General features: G+C 42.4%; 1 protein-coding gene across 1 annotated transcript in view; it reads left to right on the top strand.

Annotated features, from left to right (window-relative positions):
- Positions 1-11,685: 11,685 nt before the first annotated feature.
- Positions 11,686-27,293, top strand: part of LOC129825502 (poly(A) polymerase alpha-like) — a 34,292-nt gene continuing 18,684 nt past the window's right edge. Inside the window, exons 1-9 of the mRNA XM_055885653.1 lie at positions 11,686-11,883; positions 14,100-14,270; positions 15,491-15,557; positions 15,792-15,873; positions 16,073-16,182; positions 16,326-16,379; positions 16,549-16,660; positions 24,169-24,258; positions 27,110-27,248. Coding sequence (XP_055741628.1) covers positions 11,876-11,883; positions 14,100-14,270; positions 15,491-15,557; positions 15,792-15,873; positions 16,073-16,182; positions 16,326-16,379; positions 16,549-16,660; positions 24,169-24,258; positions 27,110-27,248 — 833 coding nt within the window. The 5' untranslated portion in view covers positions 11,686-11,875. The remainder of the gene's footprint in view (positions 11,884-14,099; positions 14,271-15,490; positions 15,558-15,791; positions 15,874-16,072; positions 16,183-16,325; positions 16,380-16,548; positions 16,661-24,168; positions 24,259-27,109; positions 27,249-27,293) is intronic.

Here is a 27,293-nt window from a genome sequence, read left to right as displayed (position 1 = left end):
TTGATATAATATGAAATATGCATTGAACCCATATAATGTTTTTTTTAAATGTCTATTTTATAATTTATCTGAGCAAGATACAGTGCTCCCTTTTGCAAATGAACTTATTTCATTGGCTGATGCGATGTTAGCAACTTCAACACGTTTCCATAGCAACAGGAGACATGGTGGACGAAAAGAAAGAAAGTTATTCAACTATTGATATCTATTCATCTAAAATGTTTATTTTTTTGTGACCGTGTATATTCTGTCAACTGAGGATGGTCCTCCTGCGGCTGCGGATGAGCCTACACTGCAAGATCGGACTTTCCAAATTGTTGGAACTATCTCTAACAGCGAGGGGAGAATCTCCCGTTTTGCATTAGAATGTTATTCAGTGAGTATTTATACAACGGGTGGGTCTAATTCTGAATGCTGATTGGTTAAAGCCACATTCCAGACAGTGTCTATTCAAGCAATAAGGCCAGAGGGGGTGTCGTATATGACCAATATACCCCGGTTAAGGGCTGTTCGTAAGCACAACGCAACCCGAGGTGCCTTACTGCTATTTTAAACTGGTTACCAACGTAATTAGAGCAGGAAAAAACGTTGTCATACCCGTGGTATATGATCTGATATACCACGGCTGTCAGCCAATAAGCATTCAGGTCTCGAACCACCAAGTTTATAATCCACACGTTACCACCGGCTAAATCTATGACGTTAAAATGCCTATTTACTCTGTTCCATCTGACTGCGCAATCCACTGTCTCGTCAGCCCAGTCAAAAAACGTTGTTTCAGGCCTAACAACACCCGTGCCAATATATCCTCCAAACACCAGGGTGTGTTGGCTTGGAGTTTGCAAGAGTTCCTGTTTTTGGGCCTGGCATAAATATTATCCGTACCATTTATGTCAGAGACCTTGCAGAGTTTGTATTTTTCCTATGGGTCCATTCCATTATGTTGGTGTTAATTTACTGCTTATTCAAGGGTATCTGTCAGAGTTGGGGTGGAAAAAAATACTAATCCTACAATTACTGTTTACTTTAGTCTACAAGGTTAATCCAGAATGTTATTGACCACAAGCCAGAAGACATTATTTCATCGCTGTGGATGAATCCAAGTACACTGGAGGATATTGTCCCATGTGGCTCAGCTGGTAGAGCACGGCGCCTGCCTTCACCAACATGTGGGTTTGATTCCCATTGGGGACCAGTATGAAAAGAAAAAGCTAATGTATGCATTCACATCTGTAAGTCGCTCTGGATAAGAGTGTCTGCTAAATGACTGAAATGTAAAAAAAAAAATACAATAAACATAAGCAAGACATATTTATGATCATTAAGTGCATTTGTAATTTTGTTGCATTTCTATATTTTAAACAGATGTGTAGATTTAATTGGTTGGTGTTTTCTGTATAGATAAAAAGGGGTGGGAGCCTAGCAGTTAAGAGTGTTGGGCCAGTAACCGAAAGGTCGCTTATTCGAATCCCTGAGCCAACTAGGTGAAACATCTGTATGTACCCTTGAGCAAGGCACTTAACCCTAATTGCTCCTGTAAGTCGCTCTGGATAAGAGCATCTGCTAAATGGCTCAAATGTTGTGCTCGGTCCAGGGAAGATCAAGAAAATCCTCCAAGGAGGAGGCCTACCTCACCGAGGCTCTGACGGTATGTCTAATTTGATCCCCGTCTCAGGTTTAGGAAATCTAAATCAGAAATGACAATGGTCAGTTGGAGCATATCTTCACTATCCTGATCCCAGATCTGTTTGTTTGACAGTCTTGACAACTCCTATGCTCAACGATGGGAGGACATTGGCACTGCAGCAGTAGATCTGGGACTGGTCTAAATTGGAGCATCAGTTTGACCAAATTATTATTCTTTTTTAATTGCACACAGATGTGGATTACTGGAGGGTCAATAACCAGACTTTCTGAAGGATACCTTCATTCTCCACTGGGTGTTCGAGGCTGGAATTGTTGAAATCAACCGGGTGACGAAGGAATACAAACTGTTGAGACAACTTCTAGTGGGTGGTCCAGCTGTGGTATTAACAACAAAAAGCTGACCAGCATCAGTTTATAATTGATGTATTATAGGAGTACAGGGCTGTAGCAAGTACACAGCAACGATGAGTGTACCATGGTATTATTGCCTTATACCCATACTCAAGCCAGACATAGAATATTGAGATATTGTGCTGTTTGTTTTCCAGTCTGTCTCCTAGGCCCTCCAGCGGTAGGGAAGAGTACTGTGGCAGAGATACTGTAAACATTCAAATGATCAACATCAAGTTCAGAGGTCATCTAGAAGATGACTCAGATTTTCTGTCGTTCCCAAAAAGCGTGCATCTTATTTTCTGATAACAGTTCTGAACTATACATTTAAAATACCTGTGTGTCAAAACCATGAAAATCCAATATGCAGAAATTTATGTATTTTGCACATTTTTGAAAGGCAGAGTCAGCGAAATTACTTGGACATTATGGGCAGGGCAGATATTGCAATGAGCGAGAAGTAACACTTCGCTCTCACACAGTATCTGCACATGTGCACTGGATCATAACGTGGGAAACAAAAACAGAGTAGAAGTTTAGCTTCGCGCATCAACGCTATTAGTTGTTGCGGACATTGACCCACTATGCTATTTACTTTGCATCTACGTCATATCGCCGAGTTTTCCTTTACTACAAAAACGTATAAAAATAAATGTATCAAATATTCTATTCCAGGAGGAGGGTATGAAAGGGGTTGAGCGGGAGAGTGAAGAGTCAAAAGCATTTCCCAAGTTCATGGAAATCACCAGTGGCGACCCCTGGGCGATGACCAATCACATCGAGTGGTTCCCATGACGAATTTGACGCTCTACAACCCTATCGCTAGTGATTGTTTTCAGCAAAGATGTTTAATAAAAATACCAGGATGGAATTTAAGAAATTATAACGTCATGAGTCGTGCAACAAGAAAAAATCTTAGATAACGTAGATAAACGATTACGCATGTCAAAGTTAATTTACGAACATCGCTATTTAGCAAGCTAGCTGACTACTAGCTAACATTAACCAGCTAGGTAACGTTAGCTTTATGGATGTGACATTGTAATTCTGGTTGTTTAATGGTTTTTGGGACTCCTGAGAAAACCAGCAAACCAGGCTTTCGTCTTGTGAAAACAGTGGATGCAAAGAATCTAAGAAAGCATTTACTGCAAATTGAATGTACAATTTTGTAAGCTTGCCTTGGCATTTCCCATGCAATGCAGCTGAAGTAACGTATCTAGCTATTGTCTTGCTTGTGTAGTATAAAAATACCTGTATGCCCATGGATGTGTTGCTAGCTATGAAACGTTAGCCGATCTGTGTATTAGTTCAGAACCTAGCTATGAACCTCAGCTATCATGGCCTGTTGTATCGACTTCAAAACAGTATGAATGAAGCCCGTGGATTGAGTAGAATATAATAACGTTGTGCCAAGGATGCAAGTCCTATATACATGTAGTTATTACCAAGCTTGAGATCCTCACATTGTAGCCTGTACATTGAATATATTCACCGATCACGTACTCTACTTTGGCAAATAAAGGTGCGGTTCAGTTATGAATATCTGACTGTGACATTTCCGTCATATCCAATACCAGTACCATTCTTGAATGATGCTGTGTATGTATGACAATTATAAACTTCCACAGTGTTTACCATTCCGAGTCCTGGGACCTCAATGGTTACACATTGTAACTATGCAATAGACTAGAAACATGAGTTAAGTAGTTAAAAGGCTAATTTGTAATTCATATATACAGAAACAGAATAATAAAAACAGTACATTACTTCCTTTGCATCATGTAACTACTATAAAACCAGTTCATCTCAATATCAAACACTTATTTTACGTTGATCTGAGGACACAGGATAGGTGGAGTATGGCATCAAATGAGACTTCATTTCAACCATTAGAGAACGTGAAACGCTTTACTGAATGTTCATTATCCAAGTGTTAAATACACCGCTCAAAAAAATAAAGGGAACACTTAAACAACACAATGTAACTCCAAGTCAATCACACTTCTGTGAAATCAAACTTTCCACTTAGGAAGCAACACTGATTGACAATACATTTCACATGCTGTTGTGCAAATGGAATAGACAACAGGTGGAAATTAAAGGCAATTAGCAAGACCCCCAATAAAGGAGTGGTTCTGCAGGTGGTGACCACAGACCACTTCTCAGTTCCTATGCTTCCTGGCTGATGTTTTGGTCACTTTTGAATGCTGGCGGTGCTTTCACTCTAGTGGTAGCATGAGACGGAGTCTACAACCCACACAAGTGGCTCAGGTAGTGCAGCTCATCCAGGATGGCACATCAATGCGAGCTGTGGCAAGAAGGTTTGCTGTGTCTGTCAGCGTAGTGTCCAGAGCATGGAGGCGCTACCAGGAGACAGGCCAGTACATCAGGAGACATGGAGGAGGCCGTAGGAGGGCAACAACCCAGCAGCAGGACCGCTACCTCCGCCTTTGTGCAAGAAGGAGCAGGAGGAGCACTGCCAGAGCCCTGCAAAATGACCTCCAGCAGGCCACAAATGTGCATGTGTCTGCTCAAACGGTCAGAAACAGACTCCATGAGGGTGGTATGAGGGCCCGACGTCCACAGGTGGGGGTTGTGCTTACAGCCCAACACCGTGCAGGACGTTTGGCATTTGCCAGAGAACACCAAGATTGGCAAATTCGCCACTGGCGCCCTGTGCTCTTCACAGATGAGAGCAGGTTCACACTGAGCACATGTGACCGACGTGACAGTCTGGAGACGCCGTGGAGAATGTTCTGCTGCCTGCAACATCCTCCAGCATGACCGGTTTGATGGTGGGTCAGTCATGGTGTGGGGTGGCATTTCTTTGGGGGGGCCGCACACCCCCCATGGGCTCGCCAGAGGTACCCTGACTGCCATTAGGTACCGAGATGAGATCCTCAGACCCCTTGTGAGACCATATGCTGGTGCGGTTGGCCCTGGGTTCCTCCTAATGCAAGACAATGCTAGACCTCATGTGGCTGGAGTGTGTCAGCAGTTCCTGCAAGAGGAAGGCATTGATGCTATGGACTGGCCCGCCCGTTCCCCAGACCTGAATCCAATTGAGCACATCTGGGACATCATGTCTCGCTTCATCCACCAACGCCACGTTGCACCACAGACTGTCCAGGAGTTAGCGGATGCTTTAGTCCAGGTCTGGGAGGAGATCCCTCAGGAGACCATCCGCCACCTCATCAGGAGCATGCCCAGGCGTTGTAGGGAGGTCATACAGGCACGTGGAGGCCACACACACTACTGAGCCTCATTTTGACTTGTTTTAAGGACATTACATCAAAGTTGGATCAGCCTGTAGTGTGGTTTTCCACTTAAATTTTCAGTGTGACTCCAAATCCAGACCTCCATGGGTTGATAAATTTGATTTCCATTGATAATTTTTGTGTGATTTTGTTGTCAGCACATTCAACTATGTAAAGAAAAAAGTATTTAATAAGAATAGTTCATTCATTCAGATCTAGGATGTGTTATTTTAGTGTTCCCTTTATTTTTTGAGCAGTGTATAATTGTAATATATTCTAAATAAAATGTTCAATCTGTACTTCAATGCACATCTGGTGTCCATTATAAAGAAAGTTGGGGAGAGGTGTGAGAGACAAAGAGGTAAGAACTGAGGAGCAGGGAAGACGGTGTATGATTAATGAATTACAGGGTTACCCTAATATTCTCTCAGTTTATCAGTTACCTAAGTGTCTCTAGCCATGTCTCCTAACAGCCTCGGGTCCCCAGTTTATCCTCTCTCACATCAACCTACCTGGAGACGGGAGACAGAATTAATAAAAAAACAAGGCGTAATCAACACTCAATCATCAGTAGGTGAAATGCAAAACTGACCTTGTCTTAACTTTGGGACTACTACATCTCTATTTCAATGTAAAGCATCTTTAATAATACTTCCTGTTGACCCGACCAAGTAACCTCTCACCTCTGATCATGCTGTGCCCTCTGTCAGCCAGTTCAGATGTGGGAGGGGTTCACCGACACAGCTGATATAACCTCCATGATTTAGGGAGGAGATTAAGTAAAGGACAGCGACTGTTATTGAGATAATAATGTAGTTAAAGAGACAGCATTCAATAGGAATCTGTGTGGTCTCACCTGGTGTCCACACTAAGTGGCTGCAGAGTTCGTTATACTGAAAAACAGTCATGACAAACAATATAGTGTAGTATTCTAAATAATGAAGGGTCTTACTATTCTCCATGGTTGGTTCTCTTGCGTATTCTTTGAAGGTGGAAGGAGCCACAGTTACACCTGAGCCTGCTTACTGCACAACACATCAGATTGATACACAAATGTGTAGGTGTGGGTTATAGGTTGGCAAATTGTAAAAATAATAATAATAATATGGGCGACTCTTAAAAGAGCCTGTTTTATTTTTGTACAGACATCACCCTCACCTGAACAGCACCCTCACCTGAAGTAGAAATCAAAAGGTAAGAAACCTGGAATTGAATAACTGCAGTTGACATAGCTAAGTAAATGGGAGAATACTCTTATTGCAATGTGGATGGCTCTTAAGAGCATTTGGTTGTGCATAGTGTGGTCTATGGTGTTGCCAGGGAACAGCACCCTCTTTGAAGGTGGTGGTGAAGATCTCCCGCACATGGATTGCCTCCTGTGCCGATTTGTTTGCCCCCATCCTTGAAACATCCTGTAGACCTCTCCTCTGGCACACAGCGGCAAGCTGCAGATCCCCTCCTGGTCCTCATGTCCATTAAGTTATGCAGGACACAGGTAGCCTTCACACGCCTGAAGGCCCTCTGGAGGCAGTCCCAGATGGCCCTGGTCACCAAACCTTGCAGTGTAAAGTTGGCTAGATAGCTAGCTAGTTACGTTAGCAGCTCATTTGAGTTAGCCTGCACTGTAGCAGACTGCACTGTAGCTAATAATATAGTTTACATTGGAAATGTATTTACTTACTTGAATAGGTTCTCCCAGCCATTTGGACAATTGGAAACAAGGCAGCAAAGTTTGTTTGTCACCAGAGCGGTTTAGAGCATATTACCATTTACCTGTGAATAAAGTAATGAAATGGAGAATGGATTAAACCATTTACTCATTTAAATAACCAGACCTTCATACAAACTTGCTATGCTGAATTCTTGAGATGCACAATCGAACGTGCTGCTATATGCTGCCAGCACGCCCACAAGTGAGCCACTCTGGGGTGGCTGAAAACAGCAATTTACCATGTGCTAGTGTACACGAGCTGTCAATGAGGTCCAACTGGCCTCACTAAAAGGGACAGCATGGAGCAAAATTAAGGTGTGTTCACATGCCAGTTCTTTATGTGAAGGACACCTGTTGAGGGGAGTTTGTTCTCAAATTGAGATATGGTAGTATGTGTGTATGGAGTTGTGGCACGAGTTGTTCCTGAAAGCATGTTTGTAGATTTTATTTAGACTCGCTGCCTCGTCTTATCGTGTTGGATTTCAAATGGTTGTTTTTGTAACATTTCTGAAGCGGAGTTAGTGGTTTCATAAATGTCATTCTTGCAGGTCACCACAAGGAGTCGCTAGAGCACGATGGGAATCAGGACATCCCGACCGGTCAAACCCTCACGACACTGGGCCAATTTTGCACTGCCTTGTTGGTCTCCCGGTCACAGCCGGGGTTCGAACCCGGGTCTGTAGTGACGCCATAGACTGCTGTGAGGCCACCTGTGTCTGTTTTGCAGATTTTATTTTCTCCCTGGAGGCATCTGATGACTTAAATGGAGCGGGTGCAGAACGAGGCTTAGGGTGTGGCAGAATAGACACGTTACTCTCAAGACAAGTACCTTAGCCAGCTGAAGAAATATAGAATGTGGAAGATGAAATGGTTCTGAAATACTTTTGACATGCTGGAGAGTCACCCAGAACACAATTGGTAAGGCTAGAATATAATACTGATTTAGCCAAAGCATTTCAAAACCAATATTCAACCTAATTATCAGAACCAGTGTATAGTAATTGTAGTAAATTGATTGAATAGAACTTAACGCATTGAGAGGAAATCTGTCAGTTTTTCATTGTCTGTCAGAGGTGAACAAAAACCGTACTATGATGGAGATCACCACCTGGCTGGTGGGGCATCTCCGGAACTACGGACCCACCCCTGAGGACAGAAAGACTGCGTTTTAGAATCCCTCATTAAGTCAAGGTCCACCCACCAAAACAAAATGTTTTTCTGTGTCCCAGAAAACAGAACTGCAAAATATCAGTAACACTATGTAGTGTTGATGACACAAGTTTACTGGAAAACTGAGACGAAGTAGAGACTCTGGACAGGGTGGATATTCGTATAATAAAAAGCAGTTTTATTCAGAGGTAAAGATATCTGATACAAGCGTGCATGGACTCGTTCATTCAGCTCGTAAGGAACCTGCAGACAGAGCCCAGATAACAGAAATACATAGACATTTTATACAGGACAGAAAGTAGGTTGAGTCTGGTAGATCTGGTTTTCTGGTTGGTCCTGATCAGGTTGTTGTCTTCTCAGATTGGTCCTGATGAGCTGGGCATCATCCTTCTGAGTCTTACAGCAAAAGTTCTTTGTTACCAAATGTTCAGCTAAAACAGGAGATTAGGTGTGTGCGCAGATGTTCCTATTTAATCAGTGTTTATGAAAGGTTTATGTCAGCCCTCTGTCCTTGGTTATGTGTGTGTCTCATTATCTCGTGAAATGCAGACCCAAGCACTCTTGATCAAGGCCTTTCCTGCCTTATCAGTGTTTATGAATGGTCTGTGTCAGCCATCTGTCTCTGGGTGTGTGTGGGTCTCAGTTTCTGCTTATGAGTATGTGAGAAACCCTGTTTTAGAAAGAAGTTAGTTATAACAATGTAATAGCAATATGCTTGTGTTATTTAAAATGGTATTTATTACAGTAGCTAACGTTATGGACATGAATATTGTGTGATTCAAAACTTGTAAAAGAGCATACGTTCTCTTTAATCAAAGTTATGATATTTGGCATCAAAATCACAGCGCATCTTGGATAATTTCCCTAGCAACACTGCCGTTTCACCTTGGTTACTTTTGTTTCCACACTGGTGCACAGAACCGTGTGTTCGTCTTTGCATCAGCTCAAGCGATACGTTGCCTTCACTGATCCAGATGAATCCCGAAACGATTAAATATATTTTGTCTGTGTACAGTGGTTCTCAGTTATTGGAGGTTTTGGCAGCTGTATTTGGTCTACAAGAGCCATCATTGCTCTTGCCTGCTAGCCAAACTAAAGAAAAATATGTTTTCTAGTGTAACCGATGTGAAATGGCTAGCTAATTAGCTAATAGCGTTTCAATCGGTGACGTCACTCGCTCTGAGACCTTGACATAGTTGTTCCCCTTGCTCTGCAAGGGCCGCGGCTTTTGTGGAGCGATGGGTAACGATGCTTCGAGAGTAACTGTTTCGAGGCCAGGTAGGAACGAGGAGAGGGACGGAAGCTATGCTGTTACACTAGCTAACACAGCTCTCAAATCTACCAAGGACCCCACAGCTAAATAAAGCACTGTTCTGGCATCCCAAAAAACAACAACTATTTACCATGTTTCAAACGCTTCTTAACTCGTATTATTTGGGGATTCCTTCGGTCTGGTAAATGTGTTGCTTTCTGCAAGCATGGACAACTGAAATCAAATCAAATTTTTATTTGTCACATACACATGGTTAGCAGATGTTAATGCGAGTGTAGCGAAATGCTTTTGTGAACGTGGAACACTTGTAACCCGAGATGTAACATGGCAACCTCAATGTTGCTAGTAAAAATTACACAAAATGCGCTGATTTCAAAATCAACTGGGTGGTGATTTATAATATTGTGCAACTTTTACAATTTTGAAACCATAGTGTTCATATTCGTAAAATGTTGACGTTATGCAGATGTGTTTCCTGGGTCACAAAACGCCTTCTGTCCAGTCCTCTCAGATCTGTGAACTCTTAAAACCACTCTCTGTATACTGTCGAAGAGTGGGCCACCAGCAACAAACCATGGAGCTGTAGTTGTTTAGCCGAGTTGTATACACACACGTATGTGTATCTTTAGAACAGTCACGTGACTGAGGTGAAGAGGCAGGAGCTGCTGGAGGCTCGCTTCATCCCCCTGATAAACTTCCGGATACCCTCTCACTGAGGGCACGATGGAGTGCTGCAAGGCCAAGCCAGACGACCCTGTAGACTTCCTGGTAATGTTGTTCCCCTCCTAGGGTAAGGACGTGTGATGTCTTATGATGTATGACGTATGATGTCTCATCATGTCTTCTCTACCTTTGGTGGCCCTTACTTCATGTTGTTGTGCAATTATAATATTGACAAAATTCCAGTGAAACTTTCTGCTTTTCATCGGCAGGTTCTCTTGTCATGGTCCTTAATTTATAAAAACATTTTTTCTCCACACAGATATTATATATGGAATAATCGGGATATATTGTATAAAAATACTTCTTTGTTTTTAGAATATTGGTTACGAAATAATATCCTATTGGTGAGCCAACTGGTAAATGCAGAGGGTCTTTTACTCAGTTATAAGGAATTCTTATCTCTTTACAAGGTCCCTGTAACACCTAAAGCTTTTGCAATTGTTTTAGACGCCATTCCCTCAGGTGTTGCTCTGTTATTCAGGAACGTGTCAAGACCTGACCCTCAGAGCCTACCTTCTATTGACCCTGTTGACTCATCAGTAGGAAAGATTTGTTTCTCTTTTGGTCCATTCAACAACAGAACTAACCTTGTTTCAGCAGGATGTTGTATCTATACCTTATGTCATGCCTTATTGGAATGGATTTATTGATAATATCTGTTCGGAAAAAAGTTTGGATGTTGCCACACACATACCTACTTGTTAACAAAATGAAGGAGGTTTCCTTTAAAATTATTCATAAATATTATCCTGCCAACCACTATATGAAGAAGTTTAAGGAAAACATCAACTCAAATTGCTCCTTTTGTAATGACCACCCAGAAACAGTGTTGCATCTTTTTTGGCATTGTATTCATGTAAGAAAACTGTGGCAAGACATCAGTAGATTTATAATTGAACACATTTATGAAGATTTTACACTATTGTGGAGAGATGTACTGCTTGGATTCTTTACATACGATAAAAATAAGCTGAAACATTTTTACGTAATTAATTTAATTATTCCTTTGGCCGAATTTCATATACACAAATGTAAATTTACTAACATTTTTTTTTTTTTCTTACCCTACAAAAATAAATTGAACTGTATTTTAAGACTTAAATACTCTACTAACAAAAAAGCTGTTAGAATTGTAAGTGTATGTATGTCCCTTAAGGTCCTTATGTAATTGTAATGTGATATTGTACCCCCTAGCTCGATTGTCCATTATATATAATCTATATATACACGTGTTCCCTTATGTACTTTCTGTATTGATTTGTTGTTAATAAAAAAAAAATAACATTTTTTTTTTAAAGGACGTGTGATAACTCAGAGTACTTACTACACAGAGCTCTTAAAGCATATAATTGGCTCATTCATCGCCCCTCTCCCCTGAAACTATTCCCCAGGTCGTTGCTGTAAATGAGAATGTGTTCAGTCAATTTGCTTGGTCAAATAAAAAATAAAATGCCCATCTATTTTAAAAGACTACAGTTCCCATGTGATAAGTGTGCTCTACAGTATGACGTTAACACAACCCACTCACCGTGCGATTTTTGCAGACCGCACAGCTTGAACACGCGCCATGTTTAGAGGAAACAAAAGGTGTAAATCCCACTGCTCGGTTGCTGGTTAAATAACATAGCTAGCTAAATAAAATAAGAAACGAGTATGAGAAGGGAATTTTGGGAAGGCTGATTGGACTTACTGGAGGTTGTTTCAATGGCTCTGTAAGTATCTCGTTACTTTGGACAGATACGTGTTTGGAAAGGGGATTGGGCCTACCGATGCTGGCGAGCCAGTTTGTCAAGTATTTATTTTTGGTAGCAGGTTTTGTAGCGGGAAATTGTATAGAAACAATTGAGTATTAGCTAGCTACAGTAGTTAGTTAGTACCGTCTGACTTTTAACCCAATGCATTCAAGCGTTCTTGGCAAGTGAAGTTGCAAACGGCTAGTTAGCATTTCCAGGACTTAGCTACCATAACAAAACACACGTTAACGAACGTTAGCTTTGTTATGCTATGTTTGCGCCATCTAGCACGTAGCTAGTAGGTAATTGTGATTCGGTAACCAACTAACGTTAGTTAACTACGTGTTTTCTAGCGCCAAAGTTAAGTGTAAAGTTGATATTGTAATTTGTCAGTTGCAAACGTTAAGCCGTTAAAGGTTAAATGCAAACAAAGACAACGTTTGCTACCGTTACTACTCTAATTCGTTTGTATTGTCTCTTTCGCAATTATGTTAAATATATTTGTCAGATACAGCTAAAATACCATGTGGCTTCATTGCCAGTTTGAGAAAGTTGGCTGTTCCGGTGTCTTGCCCACTGACATTTAGACGTAGCTCTTACATGCTGGCCATCGCGCGGATGTTGGTTTTGTCCAGACACGATCAGGACACGCCGGTTGAAATATCCAAACCAACTCTGAACCAACTAAAGTAATTTGGGGACAGGTCGAAAAACATTTGGAAATGTAGATAGTTAGTTTGCTGTTGCTTGCTAATTTGTCCTGGGATATAAACAATGGGTTATTTTACCTGAAATGCACAAAGTCTTCTACTCCGACAATTAATCCACAGGTAAAAATTTGTTTCTAGTTTTCTCTCCTCCTTCAGGCTTCTTCGGACTTTATATAGCAGTAGGCAACCAACTTTAAGGTGCATTTCCACCAACAACTGGATTATAGACCTCAGGTCATCTATCTATCACCCACATGGGTATATGCTCCGAAAAACCAATGAGGAGATGGGAGAGGAGGGACTTGGCAGCGTATCAAGTGACACAAATAGAACCAAGGTCTATTTTAGCAGTGTGGTCAGCATGTTATGTTTTGCATTGTGATGGGTCACTAGACGTGTCAAATCAATTTTGGTGCAAACATATGTTCTCTCACATGCTGACCACACCGCTCGCATTGCAAAATAAATGTAAACATACATGTTTTTCAATCATTGCACACACACTGCTCGCACGCTCTGAATAGCCAGCCGCTAAAATATACATTGGTTCTATTTGTGACACTTGATACGCTGCAAGTCCCTCTTCTCTCATCTCATTGGTTTTTAGGAGCATATACCCATGTGGGTGATTGAAAGTTGAAATGAAGTCCACACTCCAGTGCAGTTGTTGGTGGTAATGAACCTTAAAGTTGGTTGCCAACCTCCATATAAAGTCTGAAGAAGAAGAAGCCTGAAGGAGGAGAGATTGCTAGAAACAAACTGTTTTTAACCTTTTGTCTGTGAGTTAATTGTCGGAGTAGAGGACCTTGTGCATTTCAGGTAAAATAACAACTGTTTATATCCCAGGACAAATTAGCTAGCAACAGCAAGTGACCTGTCCCCAAATTATTTTAGTTGGTTCAGAGTTGGTTTTGATATTTCAATCTGCGTGTCCTGATCGTGTCTGGTGTGGGTGGACAAAACCAACATGCGCACGATAGCGGACACATGCATGCCTGGTCTGGTCAGCATGTTAGGCCTTTGTAATGTCATGTCAACATCAAACTGTAACATTACAGAATGTCACCAAGTTGATGTTGATTATGTCCTTGTCTCTGTTCAGTCAAAACATTCTAGATTAATATGAGACATGACATCATCAGAATCCATTCAGAAGCCTCTGTGTTTTTCCCCAGAGTCCAATATGAAGATGTGTAGCTATGTCTGTTCTCCTCTTCCACCACACCCACAGAAACCACAGCAGGCAATGTATGCTAGGGAGTCAGTATAGAACTAACTATAAAAGACACACTACACACAACATTTGTATGTGCTGTGATGCCATTACACACTTTCTGTATGGGCTGTCATGTATATTTGTATTGATGGATTGTTGATGTGTGGATGTTTCTTTGTACAATACCAAGAGAAATTTCTAGTAACATTTGTTACATGGCACATACATTTATTCAGATCACAAACACATCTGTCCTGTCCTGTTTTCAGTCCAACTGCTAACCAGGTGTCGTTGGGTCGGGAGACTCCCAAACACTATGGGATCACTTCTCCTATCAGCCTGGTCCAAGCTAAGGAGGCTGACCTGGTCCTCACACACAGGCTGACTGAGGCCCTGAAACCGTACGGGGTGTTTGAAGAGGAGCTGGAACTACAGCGCAGGTAGGATGGTTGTCACTCGTAAATGGTCATGTTAGAATGAACACAAGTTATATCAGGTAGTGTCAAGGCCTATGAGGAGGAGGATAACTTTATCCAATATCTTGCCAGTACATCAGCCAATTATTCTTATGTTGGGGTTTCAGTCAGTACTTGGTAAACTGTATTTAAAAATATATATAAAATAAAAATACACATTTAACTAGGCAAGTTAGTTAAGAACACATTCTTATTTACAATGACGGCCTACAGGGGAACCGTGGGTTAACTGTCTTGTTCAGGGGCAGAACGACAGATTTTTTTACCTTGTCAGCTTGTGGATTCGCTCTAGCAACCTTTCGGTTACTGGCCCAACGCTCTGACCACTAGGCTTCCTGCCGTGGTTATAAAGTGACATACTACTATAGTTATCGTCAGTCTATTCTTGTTTTGAGAAATGAAGGCTATTCCATGTGAAAATTTGCCAAGAAACTGCCGATCTCGTACAACGCTGTGTACTACTCCCTTCACAGAACAGCGCAAACTGGCCCTAACCAGAATAGAAAGAGGAGTGGGAGGCCCCGGTGTAAAACTGAGCTAGAGGACAAGTACATTAGAGTGTCTAGTGAGGCGTCTTTTTCTCAAACAAGTCTTTAACTGGCAGTTCCATTAAATAGTACCCACAAAACACCAGTCTCAACGTCAACAGGGAAGAGGTGACTCCGGGATGCTGTTCTTGTAGGCAGAGTCCTTCTCTCTAGTGTCTTGTTCTTTTGCCCATCTTAATCTTTTCTTTTTATTGGCCAGTCTGAGATATGGCTTTTTATTTACAACTCTGCATAGAAGGCCAGCATCCCGGCGTTGCCTCTTCACTGTTGACGTTGACACTGGTGTTTTGTGGGTAATATTTAATGAAACTGCCAGTTGAGAAAACCGATTTTCGGGGTGTCTCAGTCTGACAAACACCACTCAAACTCAGCCACCTCGGATGCAGCATCAGCGGATGTGGTGGATTGAGACGCATTCAGTGCAAAAAATAAATAAATGTAATGCCGAAATCAATTAGCATAATACAAATAATCCTTAAAAAATCCATCGGTTTAAGTTAGAGATATATATATATTATTCTTTTTATTTTATTTATTATGCTAATTACATTTCAGCAGGGGTGTGAACATCGACTCTAGGGGGTTCAACTTCAGAATACCACAGACTTCCTCTAAATCATGCCTTGTTTTCCATAGAATACATGTTTTGGGAAAACTGAACACCCTGGTGAAGGAATGGATCCATGACGTCAGTGAGACAAAGGTATTATTTTACACTCGCCTGTAGACAGTTCTCTGGTACATCAAGGGGTCTGGTGATAACATCAAATGGCTGAGTCCCAAATGTACTGCGTTACTTTTGATCAGGACTCTGCACTATAAAATGGAATCGTGTGCTATTTGTTGTGCAGATAATTTTGGGTTGATATGACAACCGCATGGCACTGTTACCTACCATGATTCAACAGTATGTACAAATTTTTTTATTTTCTCCTAGAATCTGCCTGCCTCAGTGATTGAGACTGTTGGAGGGAAGATATTCACATTTGGGTCGTACAGGTTAGGAGTTCACACTAAAGGTACATGTTATGTCCACTTTTCACTGCAAAAGTTACAGTAAGAGTTGTTGTCCAACAGGAATGCTAATTTTAATTTCAAAACATTTGTTGGTACCTACTGAATATGACTGTCGACCACACAGGTTCAAAAGTTCTGAAAACGCATGACCACAGAGTTTACATCTAAACAAGGTCTTCTGTCCTTGTGTTCGTCTTCTAGGGGCAGACATTGACGCCCTGTTTGTGGCTCCTCGGCATGTGGAGAGGACAGACTTCTTCTCCTCGTTCCTGGACAAGCTGAAGGAGCAGGAGGAGGTCAAGGATTTGAGGGTGGGTATTGTATTGGTAGAGTGGGACTTGTTGTTGGTAGTAAGTGAGAGTGAAGTGGGTATTGGTAGAGTTGGAGGTAAAGATGCATACCTAAAAATGAACGGGGTGCAGACTGTTCATGAACTTCTGTCTTTATTTTCCAGGCTGTTGAGGAGGCATTTGTCCCGGTCATAAAGCTGTCTTTCGACAGCATTGAGGTGTGACATTTGAATGTATTTTTTTTATTCATGATTCCTTTATAGGCCTAAAATGTGAACATTTGCATTACTGCAAGGAAACCATGCAAAACTGGTTCTGTACATCTAATATTGAGATGTACCACGTTAAAAAAAAAATGTCCATGAACTGTTTGTTGTGTATTTTTAGATCGACATCCTGTTTGCTCGGTTAGCGTTGCAAACCATCCCAAAGAATCTGGACCTTCGGGATGACGGGCTGTTGAAGAACCTTGACATCCGCTGCATTAGGAGTCTCAATGGTAACACAGAGCTCTTTGTATCCTTGGAGCTTGGGTCCTGATGTGGTTCAGTTGGTGAAAGTGTGGTGTTATCAGCACCAAGGTGATGGGTTCGATTCTCGCTGGGGTCACAGATACTAAAATGTGCAGTGTATTCGGGAAAGTATTCAGACCCCTTGACTTTCTCTACATTTTATATTGCAGCCTTATTATTAAATGGTTTCTGCCCCTCAATCTACACGCTACCCTATAATGACAAAGCAAAAACAGATACATTTATTTAGCAAATTTATTAATAATAAAATGCATATCACATTTACCTAAGTATTCAGACTCTTTACTCGGTACTTTGTTGAAGTACCTTTGGCAGCGATTACAGCCTCAAGCCTTTTGGGGTATGACGCTACAATCTTGGCACACCTGTATTTGGGGAGTTTCTCCCATTATTCTCTGAAGATCCCCTCAAGCTCTGTCAGGTTGGATGGGGAACGTTGCTGCACAGCTATTTTCAAGTCTCTTCAGAGATGTTCAAGTCCGGGGCTCTGGCTAGGCCACCTTAAGGACATTCGGAGACTTGTTCTAAAGCCACTCCTGCATTGTATTGCCTGTGTGCTTAGGGTCGTTGTACTGTTGGAAGGTGAACCTTTTCCCCAGTCTGAGGTCCTGAGTGTTCTGCAGCAGGTTTTCATCAGGGATCTCTCTCTACTTTTCTCTGTTCATCTTTCCCTCGATCCTGACTAGTCTTCCAGTCCCTGCCACTGAAACATATCTCCACAGCATGATGCTGCCACCACCATGCTTCAACGTAGGGATTGTGCCAGGTTTCCTCCAGACGTGATGCTTGGCATTCCAGGCCAAGAGTTCAATCTTGGTTTCATCAGACCAGAGAGTCTTGTTTCTCATGGCCTGAGAGTCCTTTAGGTACCTTTTGGAAAACTCTAAGCGGGCTGTCACGTGCCTTTTGAAGCCATTCCTCAGTAAATCTGGCCACTCTACCATAAAGGCCTGATTGGTGGAGTGCTGCGGAGATGGATGTCCTTCAGTGACCATCGGGTTCTTGGTCACCTTCCTTCTCCCCCGATTGCTCAATTTGGCCGTGCGGCCAGCTCTAGGAAGAGTCTTGGTTGCTTCAAACTTCTTCCATTTAAGAATGATGGAGGGCACTGTGTTCCTGGGGACCTTCAATGCTGCAAAAATGTTTTTGTACCCTTCCCCAGATATGTGCCTGAACACAATCCTGTCTCGAAGCTCGTCGGACAATTCCTTCGACCTCATGGCTTGGTTTTTGCTCTGACATGCACTGTCAACTGTGGGACCTTATATAGACAGGTGTGTGCCTTTCCAAATCATGTCCAATCAATTGAATTTACCACAGGTGGGCTCCAATCAAGTTGTACAAGGATGATCAATGGAAACAGGATGCACCTGAGCTCTATTTTGAGTCTCATAAAAAAAGTGTCTGAATACTTCCGTAAATACGGTATTTCTGTTTTAATTTTGAATACATTTGCAAACATTTCTAAAACCTGGTTTTGCTTTGTCCTTATGTGGTATTGTGTGTAGATTGATGATAAAAAAATAATAAATATGTAATCCATTTTAGAATAAAGCTGTAATATAACCAAATGTAGAAAAAGTAAAGGGGTGGGAATACTTTCCAAATGCACTGCATGTACTGTTAAATTGATTAGGATTAAACCCTCTGCTGAATGGTATCTCACTACACTGATCCAAGTTAAAAACAGTGTGGTTTGAATGGTTGAAAGGCCTCTTAACAATTGGTTGTTGACTCACATCTAACCGTACCTACAGCTGGTTGAAAGCAACTGCTGTGTTATCGGTTTCAAGTGTTCTCTCTGCGTTGTGTTGTAGCCTAACTGTCTGTCTCTATTGTGACTGGGTTAGTTACGGGGATACATTGTAGCCTAACAGTCTGTCTCTATTGTGACTGGGTTAGTTACGGGGGTACATTGTAACCTAACAGTCTGTCTCTATTGTGACTGGGTTAGTTACGGGGGTACATTGTAGCCTAACAGCCTGTCTCTATTGTGACTGGGTTAGTTACGGGGATACATTGTAGCCTAACAGTCTCTATTGTGACTGGGTTAGTTACGGGGATACATTGTAGCCTAACAGTCTCTATTGTGACTGGGTTAGTTACAGGGATACATTGTAGCCTAACAGTCTGTCTCTATTAGAACTGTGGGTTAGTTACGGGGATACATTGTAACCTAACAGTCTGTCTCTATTGTGACTGGGTTAGTTACGGGGATACATTGTAGCCTAACAGTCTGTCTCTATTGTGACTGGGTTAGTTACGGGGATACATTGTAGCCTAACAGTCTGTCTCTATTGTGACTGGGTTAGTTACGGGGGTACATTGTAGCCTAACTGTCTGTCTCTATTGTGACTGGGTTAGTTACGGGGATACATTGTAGCCTAACAGTCTGTCTCTATTGTGACTGGGTTAGTTACGGGGATACATTGTAGCCTAACTGTCTGTCTCTATTGTGACTGGGTTAGTTACGGGGATACATTGTAGCCTAACAGTCTCTATTGTGACTGGGTTAGTTACGGGGATACATTGTAGCCTAACAGTCTCTATTGTGACTGGGTTAGTTACGGGGATACATTGTAGCCTAACAGTCTCTATTGTGACTGGGTTAGTTAGGGGGATACATTGTAGCCTAACAGTCTCTATTGTGACTGGGTTAGTTACGGGGATACATTGTAGCCTAACAGTCTCTATTGTGACTGGGTTAGTTACGGGGATACATTGTGGCCTAACAGTCTGTCTCTATTGTGACTGGGTTAGTTACGGGGATACATTGTAGCCTAACAGTCTGTCTCTATTGTGACTGGGTTAGTTCCGGGGATACATTGTAGCCTAACAGTCAGTCTCTATTGTGACTGGGTTAGTTACGGGGATACATTGTAGCCTAACAGTCTCTATTGTGACTGGGTTAGTTACGGGGATACATTGTAGCCTAACAGTCTGTCTCTATTGTGACTGGGTTAGTTAGGGGGATACATTGTAGCCTGACTGTCTATCTCTATTGTGACTAGGTTAGTTACGGGGATACATTGTAGCCTAACAGTCTGTCTCTATTGTGACTGGGTTAGTTACGGGGATACATTGTAGCCTAACAGTCTGTCTCTATTGTGACTGGGTTAGTTACGGGGATACATTGTAGCCTAACAGTCTGTCTCTATTAGAACTGTGGGTTAGTTACGGGGATACATTGTAGCCTAACAGTCTGTCTCTATTAGAACTGTGGATTAGTTACGGGGATACATTGTAGCCTAACAGTCTGTCTCTATTGTGACTGGGTTAGTTACGGGGATACATTGTAACCTAACTGTCTGTCTCTATTGTGACTGGGTTAGTTACGGGGATACATTGTAGCCTAACAGTCTCTATTGTGACTGGGTTAGTTACAGGGATACATTGTAGCCTAACAGTCTGTCTCTATTAGAACTGTGGGTTAGTTACGGGGATACATTGTAACCTAACAGTCTGTCTCTATTGTGACTGGGTTAGTTACGGGGATACATTGTAGCCTAACAGTCTGTCTCTATTAGAACTGTGGGTTAGTTACGGGGATACATTGTAGCCTAACAGTCTGTCTCTATTGTGACTGGGTTAGTTACGGGGATACATTGTAGCCCAACAGTCTGTCTCTATTGTGACTGGGTTAGTTACGGGGATACATTGTAACCTAACTGTCTGTGTCTATTGTGACTGGGTTAGTTACGGGGATACATTGTAACCTAACAGTCTGTCTCTATTGTGACTGGGTTAGTTACGGGGATACATTGTAGCCTAACTGTCTGTCTCTATTGTGACTGGGTTAGTTACGGGGATACATTGTAGCCTAACAGTCTGTCTCTATTGTGACTGGGTTAGTTACGGGGGTACATTGTAGCCTAACTGTCTGTCTCTATTGTGACTGGGTTAGTTACGGGGATACATTGTAGCCTAACAGTCTCTATTGTGACTGGGTTAGTTAGGGGGATACATTGTAGCCTAACAGTCTCTATTGTGACTGGGTTAGTTACGGGGATACATTGTAGCCTAACAGTCTCTATTGTGACTGGGTTAGTTAGGGGGATACATTGTAGCCTAACAGTCTCTATTGTGACTGGGTTAGTTACGGGGATACATTGTGGCCTAACAGTCTCTATTGTGACTGGGTTAGTTACGGGGATACATTGTAGCCTAACAGTCTGTCTCTATTAGAACTGTGGGTTAGTTACGGGGATACATTGTAGCCTAACAGTCTGTCTCTATTGTGACTGGGTTAGTTACGGGGATACATTGTAGCCTAACAGTCAGTCTCTGTTGTGACTGGGTTAGTTAGGGGGATACATTGTAGCCTAACAGTCTGTCTCTATTGTGACTGGGTTAGTTACGGGGATACATTGTAGCCTAACAGTCAGTCTCTATTGTGACTGGGTTAGTTACGGGGATACATTGTAGCCTAACAGTCTCTATTGTGACTGGGTTAGTTACGGGGATACATTGTAGCCTAACAGTCCGTCTCTATTAGAACTGTGGGTTAGTTACGGGGATACATTGTAGCCTAACAGTATGTCTCTATTGTGACTGGGTTAGTTACGGGGATACATTGTAGCCTAACAGTCTGTCTCTATTGTGACTGGGTTAGTTACGGGGATAAATTGTAGCCTAACAGTCTCTATTGTGACTGGGTTAGTTACGGGGATACATTGTAGCCTAACTGTCTGTCTCTATTGTGACTGGGTTAGTTAGGGGGATACATTGTAGCCTAACTGTCTGTCTCTATTGTGACTGGGTTAGTTACGGGGATACATTGTAGCCTAACAGTCTGTCTCTATTAGAACTGTGGGTTAGTTACGGGGATACATTGTAGCCTAACAGTCTGTCTCTATTGTGACTGGGTTAGTTACGGGGATACATTGTAGCCTAACAGTCTGTATCTATTGTGACTGGGTTAGTTACGGGGATACATTGTAGCCTAACAGCCTGTCTCTATTGTGAATGGGTTAGTTACGGGGATACATTGTAGCCTAACTGTCTGTCTCTATTGTGACTGGGTTAGTTACGGGGATACATTGTAGCCTAACAGTCTGTCTCTATTGTGACTGGGTTAGTTACGGGGATACATTGTAGCCTAACAGTCTGTCTCTATTAGAACTGTGGGTTAGTTACGGGGATACGTTGTAGCCTAACAGTCTGTCTCTATTGTGACTGGGTTAGTTACGGGGATACATTGTAGCCTAACAGTCTGTCTCTATTGTGACCTGGTTAGTTACGGGGATACATTGTAGCCTAACTGTCTGTCTCTATTGTGACTGGGTTAGTTATGGGGATACATTGTAGCCTAACAGTCTCTATTGTGACTGGGTTAGTTAGGGGGATACATTGTAGCCTAACAGTCTCTATTGTGACTGGGTTAGTTAGGGGGATACATTGTAGCCTAACAGTCTCTATTGTGACTGGGTTAGTTACGGGGATACATTGTAGCCTAACAGTCTGTCTCTATTGTGACTGGGTTAGTTAGGGGGATACATTGTAGCCTAACAGTCTCTATTGTGACTGGGTTAGTTACGGGGATACATTGTAGCCTAACAGTCTGTCTCTATTGTGACTGGGTTAGTTACGGGGATACATTGTAGCCTAACAGTCTGTCTCTATTGTGACTGGGTTAGTTACGGGGATACATTGTAGCCTAACTGTCTGTCTCTATTGTGACTGGGTTAGTTACGGGGATACATTGTAGCCTAACAGTCTGTCTCTATTGTGACTGGGTTAGTTACGGGGATACATTGTAGCCTAACTGTCTCTATTGTGACTGGGTTAGTTACGGGGATAACTTGTAGCCTAACAGTCTCTATTGTGACTGGGTTAGTTACGGGGATACATTGTAGCCTAACAGTCTGTCTCTATTAGAACTGTGGGTTAGTTACGGGGATACATTGTAGCCTAACAGTCTGTCTCTATTGTGACTAGGTTAGTTACGGGGATACATTGTAGCCTAACAGTCTGTCTCTATTGTGACTAGGTTAGTTACGGGGATAAATTGTAGCCTAACTGTCTGTCTCTATTGTGACTAGGTTAGTTACGGGGATAAATTGTAGCCTAACAGTCTCTATTGTGACTGGGTTAGTTACGGGGATACATTGTAACCTAACAGTCTGTCTCTATTAGAACTGTGGGTTAGTTACGGGGATACATTGTAGCCTAACAGTCTGTCTCTATTAGAACTGAACTGTGGGTTAGTTACGGGGATACATTGTAGCCTAACAGTCTGTCTCTATTGTGACTAGGTTAGTTACGGGGATAAATTGTAGCCTAACTGTCTGTCTCTATTGTGACTGGGTTAGTTACGGGGATACATTGTAACCTAACAGTCTGTCTCTATTGTGACTAGGTTAGTTACGGGGATAAATTGTAGCCTAACAGTCTCTATTGTGACTAGGTTAGTTACGGGGATAAATTGTAGCCTAACTGTCTGTCTCTATTGTGACTAGGTTAGTTACGGGGATAAATTGTAGCCTAACAGTCTCTATTGTGACTGGGTTAGTTACGGGGATAACTTGTAGCCTAACAGTCTGTCTCTATTGTGACTGGGTTAGTTACGGGGATACATTGTAGCCTAACTGTCTCTATTGTGACTGGGTTAGTTACGGGGATAACTTGTAGCCTAACAGTCTGTCTCTATTGTGACTGGGTTAGTTACGGGGATACATTGTAGCCTAACAGTCTGTCTCTATTAGAACTGTGGGTTAGTTACGGGGATACATTGTAGCCTAACAGTCTGTCTCTATTGTGACTAGGTTAGTTACGGGGATACATTGTAGCCTAACAGTCTGTCTCTATTGTGACTAGGTTAGTTACGGGGATAAATTGTAGCCTAACTGTCTGTCTCTATTGTGACTAGGTTAGTTACGGGGATAAATTGTAGCCTAACAGTCTCTATTGTGACTGGGTTAGTTACGGGGATAAATTGTAGCCTAACAGTCTATCTATTGTGACTGGGTTAGTTACGGGGATACATTGTAACCTAACAGTCTGTCTCTATTAGAACTGTGGGTTAGTTACGGGGATACATTGTAGCCTAACAGTCTGTCTCTATTAGAACTGTGGGTTAGTTACGGGGATACATTGTAGCCTAACAGTCTGTCTCTATTGTGACTAGGTTAGTTACGGGGATACATTGTAGCCTAACAGTCTGTCTCTATTGTGACTAGGTTAGTTACGGGGATAAATTGTAGCCTAACTGTCTGTCTCTATTGTGACTGGGTTAGTTACGGGGATACATTGTAACCTAACAGTCTGTCTCTATTGTGACTAGGTTAGTTACGGGGATAAATTGTAGCCTAACTGTCTGTCTCTATTGTGACTAGGTTAGTTACGGGGATAAATTGTAGCCTAACAGTCTCTATTGTGACTGGGTTAGTTACGGGGATACATTGTAGCCTAACAGTCTATCTATTGTGACTGTGGGTTAGTTGGGGACAATAATGACTTGACGTTGTGTTTTCAGGTTGCAGAGTTACAGATGAGATCCTTCATCTTGTACCCAACATTGAGAACTTCAGACTGACTCTGAGGACCATCAAGCTGTGGGCTAAACGTGAGTTGGATCTGTAGTATTGTTGTTGCGTAGGAGCACAATCATTTGTCTTGGTGGAAAACAGAACTGTGTGTGTTGAGTCGGTATCTTCCGTAAGCGTGCGTGTGTTCACCTGCTTGGTATGTGTCTGTCCCTGTTTGTGTGTGCGCTGTGTAACACTGACTGTTGTGGCTAGGCAGGTAGGGATTATCTCACTCATTCTCACCTTGCCCTCTTTTCACACTAACAATCAACTAATGACATGTCAACGCACTGGGCCCAAACTGAGCTCCTATTTCCTAAACGGGATTATCCTGACTAATAGAAACCGTGTGTCATGGCATTTTTACACACAGGACGGACCACACGCCTCATTGCCATGGTGAGTTTGTTTGGCTTGCATATTCTGCCTGGCAAACAACTTTCCAATCATATTTTGTCTTGCGGGAACAGAATCTGCAGAGAGAGTCACTCACTGGCCTGTAGGCCAGCCAGGTGCAGGTACTGAATGTGATTCTCTAGCTATGGCTGTAGTTATTTTATTTTTTAAATTTTGTGTGAAACTAAGCCCAATCAAAAAACATCCCATGCCTCTTTGCCCCCAACCCTTTAGTTCTATTTAGAAGCTAGATGGCTGTAAGCGATATGGCATAGGATTCGCCAAGCTTATTGGGAGACGAGGCAGAACCGTCAAGGAATTGCAGCTGAATTGCTGAATCATTCATGTACGGCCAAATAGCTCACTCACCATCAAATGTGAATCGGCTTGTATACTAAAGATGTGATGATATAAGTTTTCCTTTACGTTTTGAAACTGACGTTTTTAATCGGTTTTCCATTTAAAACGATAAATAAAATTCCAAGTGAATTAAGTTGTCATTCTCAGACTGAACCCGACAGGTCTCGACTGCCCATCCTGGTCTTATACCGGGCCAGACTCAAATTCTGAGAATTGATTTGGGCCGGACAAGTCATGTGTGGAAGACATTTGACATGGTTGTGGAAACTACAGGAGAATCCACTGGCCATGTGAAATGTAGAGGGTGCGAGGCATTTCCTAAAATAGGACAGCAGGAAGACGGGTAGGCTACTTCTCTGAGCCTACAGGAAGACGGGTAGGCTACTTCTCTGAGCCTGCAGGAAGACGGGTAGGCTACTTCTCTGAGCCTGCAGGAAGACGGGTAGGCTACTTCTTTGAGCCTGCAGGAAGACGGGTAGGCTACTTCTCTGAGCCTACAGGAAGACGGGTAGGCTACTTCTCTGAGCCTGCAGGAAGACGGGTAGGCTACTTCTCTGAGCCTGCAGGAAGACGGGTAGGCTACTTCTCTGAGCCTGCAGGAAGACGGGTAGGCTACTTCTCTGAGCCTGCAGGAAGACGGGTAGGCTACTTCTCTGAGCCTGCAGGAAGACGGGTAGGCTACTTCTCTGAGCCTGCAGGAAGACGGGTAGGCTACTTCTCTGAGCCTGCAGGAAGACGGGTAGGCTACTTCTCTGAGCCTGCAGGAAGACGGGTAGGCTACTTCTCTGAGCCTGCAGGAAGACGGGTAGGCTACTTCTCTGAGCCTGCAGGAAGACGGGTAGGCTACTTCTCTGAGCCTGCAGGAAGACGGGTAGGCTACTTCTCTGAGCCTGCAGGAAGACGGGTAGGCTACTTCTCTGAGCCTGCAGGAAGACGGGTAGGCTACTTCTCTGAGCCTGCATGGGTATGTGTGCCAAATCCTAGTGCATTTTGGCATTGGTAAGATGTCTTTCACTAGCCATGTTGGCAGGGGGTCAGGGCGACACAGTGCGAGCATTTCACTTGCATTTGTGAATAGAAATAGTCAAGTATGATCACATTTTATAGTAAAATGTTGCTGTTTTCAAAGTATTTCTGACGTTTTTGTTTCATAGCTGGTTAAATTAATCGCACAAAGTCAGAGAACTAGGAGTCCTATGTACCCCCCCCCCTGTGTTGCAACACTACCTGGCTGGATCTGTGATATTTTGGTTAAGATTCAGATCACAAAAAATGAAATGGAAACACTATACCACATTTTTATTTCTCACTAGAAAGCATCATTTTTTGTTGTTGTGTTTTTCGTTGGTTTAATTTGAGTGTAATAAAAATATTTTATCTGGTTAAGAATCTGAGTGGCTGTTAGATTTGTACGTGTGTTTGGTGGACCTGTAGATTAGCCCTCTAAAGGATCCTGCCGGTTTGGAACAGTGTAAACACTAAATACATTCTGAGATCCCGGAGAGCTTGTTCTATTTGATTTTTTTTACGCCTTTATTACATCATGGCAAAATATTTAAAAACAGTTGAATTGGTGAAATTGCTATATCTGACAGATGTTGTGTGAATCTTAGAGCTCACGGAATCCGTGTGAATCTTAGAGCTCACGGAATCCGTGTGAATCTTAGAGCTCACGGAATCCGTGTGAATCTTAGAGCTCACGGAATCCGTATTAAACAAACAACAGAACCAGGATCTGTCTAATTTCTGAAGATATTTATGGATGTGTTTATAAATCCTGGCACATTTTTAACAGTTGATTTATAACTAAGTTGGGGTTTACTCGCTCCTCTGACTTTTCTTAAGGAAAGGGTTGTTTCTTCGTCTCCTCACTCCGCTGCCACATTGTTCTCATGATTGGGACCTGTTAGTGGTATTTTCTTCTTCAGTTTAAACGTTCCCACCCCTAATGTATGTATCAGAAATGTATCTACTGCTGTTACGACTACTACAACTCACCTCTATTCTGCCAACTGCCTTGTAGGGCAACAACAAATCTAATCTCTTAGTGGTAGCCAGGACCTACCAGCTCTACCCAACACCATTTTATATATATATATATACACCTAATGTTATGTAATTGTTCTCCCCCAGGCCATAACATCTACAGTAACATCCTGGGCTTCCTGGGTGGTGTATCCTGGGCCATGCTGGTAGCCAGGACCTGCCAGCTCTACCCCAACGCCGTGGCCTCCACCCTCGTACACAAGTTTTTCCTCGTCTTCTCTAAGTGGTGAGACGTCTCTCTCTTTCAGGAGTACTCTGTGACCTGTTTTCA

The sequence above is a fragment of the Salvelinus fontinalis genome, chromosome 27, assembly GCF_029448725.1.
Source record: "Salvelinus fontinalis isolate EN_2023a chromosome 27, ASM2944872v1, whole genome shotgun sequence".
Lineage (NCBI taxonomy): Eukaryota > Metazoa > Chordata > Actinopteri > Salmoniformes > Salmonidae > Salvelinus > Salvelinus fontinalis.
This window is presented reverse-complemented; position numbering and strand designations above follow the sequence as displayed.